General features: G+C 44.3%; 1 protein-coding gene across 7 annotated transcripts in view; it reads left to right on the top strand.

The window, feature by feature from the left end:
- The window catches only part of SELP (selectin P), a 46,599-nt gene that overhangs the window by 19,258 nt on the left and 14,984 nt on the right, over window positions 1-12,357 (top strand). For 4 of the 7 annotated variants that reach the window (XM_070591399.1, XM_008525544.2, XM_070591403.1 and 1 more), the window contains exons 4-9: window positions 3,405-3,512; window positions 3,976-4,161; window positions 4,684-4,869; window positions 5,453-5,638; window positions 7,177-7,362; window positions 9,658-9,840. In XM_070591399.1, coding sequence (XP_070447500.1) covers window positions 3,405-3,512; window positions 3,976-4,161; window positions 4,684-4,869; window positions 5,453-5,638; window positions 7,177-7,362; window positions 9,658-9,840 — 1,035 coding nt within the window. The remainder of the gene's footprint in view (window positions 1-3,404; window positions 3,513-3,975; window positions 4,162-4,683; window positions 4,870-5,452; window positions 5,639-7,176; window positions 7,363-9,657; window positions 9,841-12,357) is intronic. The other 3 variants (XM_070591402.1, XM_070591401.1, XM_070591398.1) reach the window with 1 other exon arrangement.

The raw sequence follows: 12,357 nt of genomic DNA, 5'->3' as shown, positions 1-12,357 counted from the left end.
TACTCTGAGGTCTCTCTGTTTAAAAAACACCCTCCCTGGTTGGTTAACATAATCAGTGAGTCGATAACATTGAAGTCACAAGGTCAGGGACATGAAAACAAAGAGTGAACTGTTAATCAATCAGCATTTTTGAGCACCTTGAAGAATATAAAATCAGGATCAGAGAAAACTGGCCTTTTGAAACTAGAAAGAAATTTTAATATCAACCAGCCCACCCTTCTCATTTTATAACTGATAAAATAGATGCTCAGGAAGTCTTAGTCTCTTAAAATTATTGTCCAGGGCTTTTTGGCAGCACTATGCCATAGTATAAGAGAGAGGATAGTTGAGCGGAGACTTAGCCCTGCCCCAAGGAGACACAGCTGTAACTAACACCTGTTGAACATCAATAGGCTTCGGGTATTGTTATTAGTTCACGTGCATTTAGTCCTCCTGAGAACCTCATCAATCAGATCTTCCTATTACTCTCATTTTGCTGATGAGGAAAAGGCTCAGAGCTGTTAAGGATCTGCCCAAGGTTCTAAGCTGTTTAATGATGGAGCCAGTTTCAAACTCATGTTGACTCTAGAGTTGGTGCTTTTTAGCCACCTATGCTGCCACGTTCTTTGCTCTACACTCTTATGAGACAGTTTCAGAACAGGACCAAGGGTCACAAACGCTTTACAGATTGCCTTCAACAATAACATATCTTCAGGTGTGTTGGACTTTGGTGGGGGGTTGGTGGGTGAGGAGAGGGAAGAGGTAACTGAGGTGAGACCCTGGGAGTGTGTTTGATTCTCCTCTCCCAGTTCCAGAGGAAGCAGACATGCTTGGAAGTTGGGACTTCCTGTAGTCAAGTGCCTAATGCCAGAGCTGACTCCATCTTTCTGACATGGCTTCGCATCTAGAGGAGCCCCTCCTGCCCCGTGTAGCACAGGAACACTGTGTCTAGGGAGAGTATTGACTGCCCTGGGCAAGAGAGTCCTGAGTACTCTGAAGCTTCTTCTTTAATAAATCACCTTACCGATGTCACACTCTGTTGTATATGTTCTAAATCCTTTAGATTACAAACACACCCCCCACCCCCACCAGAAGCCCTCAACAGTACAGAACAAAATACACAGTACGGAGTATTTCCTCTTCTTTCTCCTTCTCCTCATCCAAGCTTCTGGGCTGAGGGAAAATATATCCATAAAGGCATTGTCATGTAGTCAGATACCATTTTATAAACAATTTATTGTGAAATAAATAAATAAAATAACGACTTGTTCTTCCCAGACCAAGAGGGACATTAGCAGAATATTAGCTCATCCTACTGCTCTCCTGGCAGGCTGCCCATCCTTCCTGGGCACTGCATCCTAGAACTGTCCCTATCAGATCGTCTCGGCTGTCATGAGATGTTCCAGCACGCCACTGCTTCCCCTCCCCACCCAACCTTCAACACACGTTTCTGCAAGACGGTCTTCCCCAATAAAGCTTGCAAAACATTACAAGACAGAAACGAGATTGAGAATTGCTGGCGTGAATGATGCCACTCCTCTAACCTGCAACAATGGCAGCAGACATCACTAATTGGTACAATTTCGCCTGAATGCAGTTGGCTCCCATCTCCACTAACACAGCCACTCTCATTGATTTTGCCATCCAAGATGGAAAGGGTAGAGGGAATTATCGATTTTCTGTGGGAGATAGATGAGAAATAGATATGTATACTGCAACAAGACATTAAGTTGGAATAATTCTCTACTTGTCAGGATTTGTTAGACCTCAGAACAGGCTATCAAAAGAATATTTATTCATTAAATCATCATTATGTTCTTTCCTGGAGATCCAAAGGAATAAAAAGTTACTAAACTGCCTGAAGCCCTGAAATGGAGTTGAATACAGAACATTAGCTGTTTTTCCATTTCTAGAGTTCTGAGATCCTGAGGAAGCTACAATCAGAACCAAATTTGTATGCTCCAAGAGCATAGAGCAGGCAGATGTTGATACTATAAGGTACCACTGGGGTCAAGTTTAGAGGGCAAGGTGAATAGGATGGAAGATGAGGACCAAACTTCTATCTACCAGCTACTGCTGCCTCCTGCAACTTCTCTTTCTTGGAACCCCTCCCACTGCCTCAGGGCAGCTTCACCAAACTCAGGGCTGCCATGGAACTTCCTCCTGTAGAACCTTTTGCATGGCTTACAGAATTATAGCATCTCACAGTTGAGGGGGGACATAGAGATCATTAGTACAACTCTCTGTGTGACATATGGATTTCCTTCTGTAATAGATGCCAAAGTGGACCAATGTGTGTCCAGGGCTTAGTACAGAGGAAGCACTGCCAGCAAACAATCTAGCCACTAACCTTGCCCTTAGCTGTGACCTCATCAATAAAAACATTGGGGCTGGCCCTGTAGTGTAGTAGCTAAGTTCACGCACTCCACTTCAGTAGCCCAGGGTTCAGGTGTTCAGGTCCCAGGCACAGACCTACACTCCATTCATCAGGCCATGCTGTGGCAGTGCCCCACATACAAAATAGAGGAAAATTGCCACAGATGTTAGCTCAGGGACAATCTTCCTCAAGCAAAAGTAAAATAAAATAAAAACATCAATACTCAGTGCTTTCAGTGTATTGATTTTAATATTAACCCTCCACAAAGTGCATAGTGGATATACCTTCAAAGAGTATCTTGCAAGAAAGAAACCTTGACCCTTTTCTGTTCCGTCACCAAAGTGGTGCAGCCTGAGTGAGGGTCATGCTCTGCACCCTCTTAGCCTGGCACGTTTAGACCTGTGAAACATCTCCTCACAAGGTTGTTTGTCCTTTACCACATGCATGTCTAAAGCATCTCATTTGCCTCCTCTGTTCCTTTACCGTATGGTATTGGGCATAGATTTGAAATGAATGAAAGGTGGAAGGGTTTTGGCCCTAATGTTGGGTAAGTTGGGCTCAGAGAAGTAACTTGCCTGAGGTCACAAACTAGTAGGCAGCAGAACCAGGATTCTGATCACTTCAGCGTGACCCCCCACATCTGGTTCTTAACCTCCATGCTGTAATACCATCATAGGGGCTTCTGTGATAATACAACTCTATAAATATCTTGGTTAAAAAGCCACAACCTATTTTGTACCACACAGAGTATTTTCTCTGTCTACACATCTACGGTGGCTCCATTTGTCCCTCTGTGTCTACACATAGCAATTCCTCCTTAGGAAACACTAAGTGCAGCCTGATATGGAAGCCTTGCAACGCTCCAGCAGGTTCCTACAATGCCCATCACGGGGAACAGGCTAGCTGTCCAGAGGACACTGTGGTTTTCTGTTGTCTAGTAGCTCAGTCTCACCCAAAAGTGGCTGAGTCTATGGCTTGGAACAAGAATCCAGCTTTTCTTTCCACCTCTGGGAGTGCCCATGATTCTGACCCTTCTGTACCCATGCAGCCTCCTGTCAGGACACATCATGTAGCAAGCAAGGAGAGTGCATTGAGACCATTGGGAGCTACACCTGTTCTTGCTACCCCGGATTCTATGGACCAGAATGTGAATACGGTGAGGCCACTATTTTGTTGATATTATTGTGCTCATTGGTCTTGTGCTAGAGGTGATGCCAGGAAGCAAATCACGCACGGGACTCCCTGGTGAGCAAAGGCTAGTCCTGGGCCCTCTCTATCATCTGTCTCTCTGCCCCACTCAAATTTTCCTTAGACACACACTCTGAGTAAAACATTTTATTCTTAGAAAGAACATTTGCTCATAAAATCTGAAAAGGCAAAAGGGAAATGTAAAAGAAGCAAAACAAAGGCTAATTTTACTCATCTGAAATAAAAATCAGTGAAGGAAGAATTATTTCCCAAGATGGAGCCAATACAAAGGCACCAAGTAAAGATGCTCAGGTTGTATTAGGAGCCTAAAATGATGGGGTTAAGAGGATTATACAAATAGCTGCAGCTTTCAGCAAACCTGACATTGTCTCTAAGCCTGCAGTGAAAAAACCAGTCTTTTGTCCCTGCAGTCACGGAGTGTGGAGAATTTGACCTCCCTCAGCACGTGCTCATGAACTGCAGCCACCCTCTGGGAAACTTCTCTTTCAACTCAGAGTGCAGCTTCCGCTGTCCCGAAGGGTTCAAATTGAATGGACCCAGCAAGCTGGAATGTTTGGCTTCTGGAATGTGGACAAATTACCCTCCGCAGTGTGTAGGTATGTAGACCCTATTCTTTCCATCCTCACTGACGACTAGAATTTTAGAGGGGAAAATGAGCTTTCTCTATTAAAAACATCAGAAATAACAAGGGTCTACAGTAGCTGGGAAATTCTGGTTAATATATTAGCCCTCAACCAAAGTAACACTAATTTTGATTTTCGTGATATTTTGTGTCTGTAGAGTGAGGTAGTCAGTTTAATTCTTGATTCTCAGGCAAAAGCATTACAGAGGGACCCCTCTCCCTTTGTTAATTGTGAAGTGAACAGAGCACAGTAACGAGGACTTAGGGGTTGGGTGTTATAAATTTGATCATTTTACCTTGCTTCTTCAAAAAGTACATGAAAACTAAGAGTGCTTGGATCTTTCTAAACAGCTACTGAAAGGACCATTTAACCCACCAAGTTCATCATCTTGCCAGTCACTTGGGGAAGGTATAGATAGCTGCTGTGGAATCCTAAGGCTTCCAAGCTACTGACGTAATCCAAGGACTCATGCCACTGCTCTCTGGTTGTTTTCAGCTGTCCAGTGCCCACCCTTGAAGACTCCTGAGCGAGGAAACATGACCTGCGTGCATGCTGCAAAAGCATTCCAGCTCCCGTCCAGCTGCAGCTTCAGCTGTGAAGAGGGATTTGCATTAGTCGGGCCAGACGTGGTGCAGTGCACAGCCTCGGGGGTGTGGACAGCCTCAGCCCCAGTGTGTAAAGGTGAGTTTCAGGCAGTGGGTATGTATAATGTCCACTGCACCTAGTCCTTCCTGGGACTAGAGATGAAACTGGCCAGCTTCTCCATAAGAAGAATTGCCACCACTTAATTCTCCTTCTACCTACCCCTCAGCTAGATGGGTACATCTGGGATAGGAGAAGAGTGGCGGGCTCTAGAAAAACAGGAGGTTGATTTTACCACAAACTAAATTTAAAAATTCCCCCTTCCTCAAAACTCGGAGCCCTCAACCAGCTTCAGAATAACCTGATTGATCAGTTTCACACAAGCAGGGAAAGAGTGGCATGTACACCTGAAAGTAGACGCTAGAAAGCCTACCGGGACAGGTTTATAGAGCTAAAGGGAGTAGGGGACCTTAGAAAAACCTTGGAGGAGTCTGTGTTTTTAAGAGCTTTGGGTCACCCTGAAGACTATGCTCCCCGTCTGGACAAACATCACTAGGGTCTCCTGACCCTAGGTGCCTGGATGCCTAGCTCCATAGGCAGTTCCACCATTGCTCTCCAACTGTGGGCATGGCTTTTCTCCTTCCTCAGTACCTTTCTCTGTGTCCCTGGTTGTTCTTTCCAGCTGTGCAGTGTCAGCGCCTGGAAGCCCCCAGCCAAGGAACCATGGACTGTGTTCATCCCCTTGCTGCCTTTGCATATGGTTCCAGCTGCAAATTTGAGTGCGAAGCTGGTTATCGAGTGAGGGGCTGGGACACACTAAACTGTACTGGCCCTGGCCAGTGGACTGGACCCTTGCCAGCCTGTGAGGGTAAGATTTGCCTTTAGCAGCCCCCAGTCCACCCAGGAGAGAGTCCTGGTGGAAAGTCCATGCACGGTGGGAAGATCAAGGGCCGTTAATGTCAGGATGACCTCCTCAAGGCTTGACCTGGAGCAGGTGCTTCACCCTTCAGGAGGCGTGGTTTTCTCATCCATGAAATGAGCTGAGAATTAGAAGGTGCTTCTGTGAGCACCAAGTACATAAAAAGTATACAATTAAATAGCATGTTTAAATATGTAGCATTAGAGCTGGGCACTCAATCAACCTTAGTTTCTGCCTCTTTTTTTTCCCTTCCTGTCTCACTGCCATATACAAGCGGGGGACAATGTCCTATACTTCAGACAGTCAGAACAGTGGCTATTAGGATAAAGAGAGATTCCACATCGTAGCCTTTGGAGATGGCCTTTGATGAAGAAGCAAAGGGACACTGCATTGAAAAAGAGTCCGTGATGCAATCCTAGGCATCATGTTACACAATACCACAAAACTGAATTCTGTGAAATTGCTTCATACCTTCGGCTTATAAAACAGAAAGGCAGAACAGGGTAGCAGGAAATTGAAGGTTGGATTAGTGAATTCCCAGGAGACCTAGATTACAAGCCAAGTTCTGCTACTGTCTAGCTATGAGACCTTGGGGAAGTTACTCAAAATCTCTGAACCTCACTGTTCTCATCTGGAAAGTAAGAGAGAAGCATTAGAGGATCTTTGGTTCTTAAATGCCCCAATTCTATAAAAACCAGAAGTCTAAGGCCAGGGTGTATGTTGGTCTTTGCACTCTGAAAAACTCCAGGAACAGCCTGGAGATGAAATGCTTTGCCAAGAAAGAGCCTGAGGAAACCAGTCTTTATCAGAACTGAGGTTGCTTGACGCTTAATTGTGCTCAGGAACTCACTTTGGGCTGCACTCACTTGGCAACTGAAGTCTGATTAGAATGACATCCTGTGTTCCACCAGCAGAGCCCACTTGGCATTACTTTACAAGCATACTAAATAGAGTGTCAACAGTAAGCTACACTATTCCAGCTTTTTCCTTAAATGTCCAGCCCGTACTGTATCTACTCTTTCCAGATCCAATTCTACAAACAATGGCAATAAATATTTCGAGAGGACCTTCGACATACCAAACACTGCCCGACTCTGAGTACCACTAGGAATGACTGCCCCCCGCCTCCAGGGGACCGTGGTCTAAGGGGAAGAATTACAATAATGCGTGAACACACACTTAGCACAAGAACAGGGGCTGTGGGAGCACATTGGAGGAGTTCCTACCCTCGAGTTGGGGTGGGCAGGGAAAGCTTCTTAAGGAAAGTGAAGTCTAAGCTGAGACTTGAAGGGCAGGTGAGTGAGCCAGGCAAAGAGGGGCATGGGAAGGGGTTCTAGGAAGTTTCACTTTTGAAAACTGGAGGATTAAGGGTTCTGAACATACTGACAATGTGGGTATGAAAGATGTAGTATCTCTCAACAGGCTCTTCTGAGAAAGAACTGAGCCCTTCCATTACCCAGTTTCAGATGATAACTTCTTCCATTTAGCCATTGCGTGTGAGCCACTGGAGAGTCCTGTCCATGGAAGCATGGATTGCTCCCCATCCTTGATGGCATTTCAGTACAACACCACCTGTAGCTTCCATTGTGCTGAGGGTTTCGTGCTGAGAGGAGCTGATGTAGTTCAGTGTGCTGAATTGGGACAGTGGACAGCGCCAGCTCCGGTCTGTCAAGGTACTGTGATGTCATAAATTTCCTTCTGTGTCTCTCAGCTTATTAAAGCCTCAGCATCTACATTTAGCTCTGTCATTCATTTATTATTCAGATACTCACTAAGAACCTACTATGTGCCAGGTCCTTTGTGCTGGGCACTAGGGATGAAATGGTGAGCAAAGCCAGTCTTAAGCACAACACATTTATCACAGCATACTGTAACTAAAGGTGAGGGTTGCAATGATGGACGTGTACAGGGTGGGATATATTGGTATGAAGGAGATGGGGGTTGGGAGGAAGAAATGATGCATCAGGAACAGCATGGGACAGTGGAAGAGTAATGGACATGGCATCAACTCTAGTTCCGTCATTTCCTGGCATCAAGTTTTTGGTCTCTCTGAGGCTCGGTGTCTTCTGTAAAATCGGAGTACTGTTATCTGCCTTACCCCCTGCCTCTCTAGAGGCTGTGAAATAATGTGTGTAAAAGCAAGCTTAAAACTGCTATGAGCTTACAAATGTAGGGAAAATAACAGTAATAACTTTACCTTATTAATCATATGTCTGTCATCTGATTTTATAAAATGATCCTCTTACAGTAGCTCATATTTTTAATATTTTGCTTTTATGGGAGAACTAAGACCTAGGGAGGGCTTTAGGATTATTTTTTTTATAAGGGATACCCCCACAGAAGTCATGTCCCAGGAGTGAAATATTGGTATTTCATGTTGCCATTTACTGAGATCTCTGGGCAATTTATAGGCAATCCCCTGGATACAAAGAGAGATTTGTACACTCGTGTTGATAGCAGCATTATTTACAATAGTTAAAATGTGGAAGCAACTCAAGTGTCCATCAACAAATGAATGGATAAGCAAAATGAGGCATACACATACAATGGAATATTATTCAGCCTTAAATAGGAAGGAAATTCTGACATATGCTACAGCATGGATAAACCTCAAGGACATTAGGCTAAGTGAAAGATGCCGGTCACAAAAAGACAAATACTGTATGATTCCACTTATATGAGGTACATAGAGTAGTCAGAGTCATAGAGATAGAAAGTAAAATGGTGGTTGCCAGGGGCAGAGGAGGAGGAATGAGTAGTTGCCATTTAATGGATATGGAGTTTCAGTTTGAGATGATGAAAAATGTTCTGGAGGTGGATGGTGGTGATGGTTGCACGACAATCTGAATGTACTTAATAACTTCGACCTGTACACTTAAAAATGGTTAAGTGGTAAATGGTAAATTTTATGTGATGTATATTTTACCACAATTAAAAAAAAGAAAAACAAAAAAAAAATGAGGCAGTGGAGGCACAGATGACCAAGCACCATGATGGCATGGCTTAGTGAGATAACGGGATGTGCCGCGGATGCCTGAGAGACAAAGACACAAAGAGCCCCTTGACATGCATAAAAGGGAGGGATCCGAAGAGATCACTGGAGCCATTCTTGTCTCCTGGAGGTAAAGCTCTAATCATCTAAAAGAGGCTTGGATGCTCTCTTTAGCATCCAGAGATGTGGTCTCAATAACTCCCTCGATAGGTCTTCCTAGCATTTTCCCCCCTGACAGGCAGGGTCTGCATCTGATGCGTAGCTTTGATGATATTACTACTGTCTATTACTGCTGCTGCTGCTACAACTAGTAATAAGAGTGACAATATTTACTGAGAACTTTAGCTCCATGAGGTGGTTACAATTACTGTTCCCATTTTAAAGATGAGAAAAGACTTAGATTTCGAATGCATGTATTCTCTCTGTACACGTCCATCTATTTTAGATGATTGAGATCATGGTGTATATATAATTTTTATTCTGCTTTTTCACTTAACATCCTCCACTGAGACACCTCTCACATCTTTTCAAGGTGAAATATATAATTTTTAGTGGCTTCTAATATTCCTTTCATGGATCCATCATAATTTATTTTCAGCCTCTGATTAGTGGCATTTATGTTTGTTTTCAATATTTTGCTCTTATAAATATTGTCTTGATAAAAAAAATCTCTGAATTGATTTTTTGTTATGCATCTCGACTGCATACTTAGCATAGATTCTTGGATCCAAAAGTATATTTTAAAAATTATTGCTACGTATTGCCAAAATGCTTAACAACGGCTCAGCATAATCCTCATAAACTCCTTCATGTGCCCTTGTGATTAAATGACACTTTTCTCATCTTCCGGGTTAAACATGCCCAATTCAGAAATCCCTGTTCTGTGCACTGGAAAGGATAAAGGAGTTGAAATCAATGAGCATGCAAGCATTACTGTTCCCTCAATTCCTTACCTCCTCACCTCCTCTCCCCTCAGCTTTGCAGTGCCAGGATCTAGCTCCAAACAAGGCCCACGTGAACTGCTCCCACCCTTTTGGTGCCTTCAGGTACCAGTCAACCTGCAGCCTCACCTGTGACGAGGGCTTCCTCCTGGTGGGGGAGCACGAGCTGCAATGCTTGGATACTGGGCACTGGAGCGCCCCTCTTCCGGAATGCCGAGGTAAGAATTATTCTCTCCAGCGTTTTGGAAATAGTTGTAAGCTGTATTTTAAAAGGCTGCATTTTAGAGGTGGTAACTGTCTAGGGGCCAGAAACTTGAAATGGACTGGAAAATTAATAACCAGTTTTATTCATAACCCAGGGATCCCAAATGCAGATGCCTTTAGGGCTTAGTGACAGGATATTGGCCATAGAGATGGGGAATGGCCCCTGCCCACTCATCCCCAGGACATTTGCCAGGACCTGGGTATCCTATCATCAACCAGGTGAACTGTTCTCACTTGGCTCAAAATAGTAGCTGGGAAGATGGCCAGAATGAAAGAAAGCTTCAGGATGGTTGTCGCAGGGCTAACCCGGCACTTTCCTCCTAGGAATCATGGAATATGTATAATGGTGGGATGGGGGGCAATCCATAGGTATATGAGTGGAGTGGGAGGGGCAGAATTTACAGGTGCCCGGCTGCAAACATCCTCCAAGATGTGTGTAAGATTGGAGAAATATCCTTAGGATAAAGTGAAGAGTGATGAGAAGAGGAAGAATGGATCTATAAACAGCAGGTTACAGGATTCTCAGAAAAAAGAGACATGCGTAGTCAGCATGAGCATGTATGTCTGCATGGTACTTGATATAAAACAAAGCCCGTGGGCTCGGTCAATATTGTTTGAAATACAACTGGTTATAATCCCCATGTTTGGGAATTGAAGGACAGATGCATGCTTTTTATACTCCCTATTCCTTTTTCTACTCAATGTATCCAATTCTTTAGTTATATTTATGGCAAATACTGCTTTTAAAAAGCAGGATTTTTATTTATAAAATCTCCCTAAAAATAAGAAAATAAACAACAACAAAAAATCCTCTTAAATACCCCCACCCTAAAATAAGCACTTAGCATTCTTCTGTGAAGTCTTCCAATATTTTTCCCCCATCCACTTTTCCCTCCATACAAATAGCATTTTTATGATGCATATACAATTTTTGTTTTTTGAGGAAGATTAGCCCTGAGCTAACATCTGCTGCCAATTCTCCTCTTTTTGTTGAGGAAGACTGGCCCTGAGCTAACCTCCATGCCCATCTTCCTCTACTTTATATGTGGGGTGCTGCCACAGCATGGCTTGCTGAGCGGTGCATAGGTCCACATGTGGGATCCGACCCAGCAAACCCCGGGCCCTAAGCCAAACGTGTGAACTTAACTGCTGCACCACCGGGCCGGCCCCTGTGATGCATATATGATTTTAATAATAAAATTAAAGAAGTAAAATACTAGTTAATTCTGCAGTCTTTGCCTTTGCCTTTCACTTTTTACAAACTTTCAACCTCTGAGTGAAAGCAGGCAGAAGCGTGTTTTTAATGAAGAGGAAACCACTTGTTATTCAGGTCACACAAAAGCACACACACCCCTGTTAAATTATGTCAACAATAAATGAATGAATGAATGAACTCAGCAGAATTGGATGTCCTTCAGCCCCAGCCACCAGAGAGTATGGCAAGCCCCTGGAGCTGGGGTTGGGTACACTTTCTGAGCTGGGTCTGGAGAGACGAGGGTGACACTTGTGACCTTGCCCCCTCAGCAGTCCTCCTGGCTCACTGAAGCTGGGGAGATGACAAAGTGCACACAGCTTTGGGGAAGAGCTAGGAGTCCCTGAGGAAGGCATCACAGTGATCAGGACTCTTCTGGACGATCCTGGGCTGTGCAGGGCACGGATTACAGTTCTTTGCCGTGAACTGTCCTGCCCTTGGGTGTTTCACAGCAAGGAGGATGACACTCACAAGGCTTCCTGTGACCTCCCAGTTCCCTTCTGCTTTTAGTTGTTTACTCTGACTGAACTTTCTCCTCTTGCTCCTGGGTGAGAATCAAGTGAAATACCCACACGTGGGCTGGGTAGGAAGGCACGAGGCGTGCAATCCACTAGCTGTTGTAATACTTCTGAGAAAGTGTTATCAGACGATTTCCCTTCTCACTGCTCCCCCACCCCTGTACGCCCACCCGGCTCTCTGAAGGCAAGGCACAAAAGAGCTGGGAATGGATGCCATGGCATCAAGACCCTCCCAACCTGTCCTTCCAGTTTATAGGCTTCTCCACTTGTCTCCTCTCCCCTCCCCCACCACACACACACACACACACACACACACACACACACACTGAATTCAGAAGGAGTTTTCATGGGGTAGAAAATAATTAGGTCATTGGACAACTTTATCAGATTGGGAGGAAGGTAGCTAGAGAGGGGAAGGGATAAAAGGAAGTGAACAGCATAGAAAATGCTCTCGAAACCTCAAGCAGTTCAAGTCAGTGGCTGAAGAATGGCCCCAGGTTCAGCCATACTGCCGCGGTCTCTGGTCTAAAGCCATACGCTGGTCAATCAGGCCAAACACCCTAAACCGTGCATTCTGTCAGTCTTCAGTTTTTAATGCCAGCATGTTTATTCCAGGCTTTATTGTTTCATTAATTGACAGAGGAACACTTTGACAGTTATTAACATCTGCATACAGAATGTTTTCACTTTTGATCCTTGTA

The sequence above is a fragment of the Equus przewalskii genome, chromosome 23, assembly GCF_037783145.1.
Source record: "Equus przewalskii isolate Varuska chromosome 23, EquPr2, whole genome shotgun sequence".
Classification (NCBI taxonomy): Eukaryota; Metazoa; Chordata; class Mammalia; order Perissodactyla; family Equidae; genus Equus; species Equus przewalskii.
Note: the sequence above shows the minus strand (reverse complement) of the source record. Positions and strands in the feature narration are given on the sequence as shown.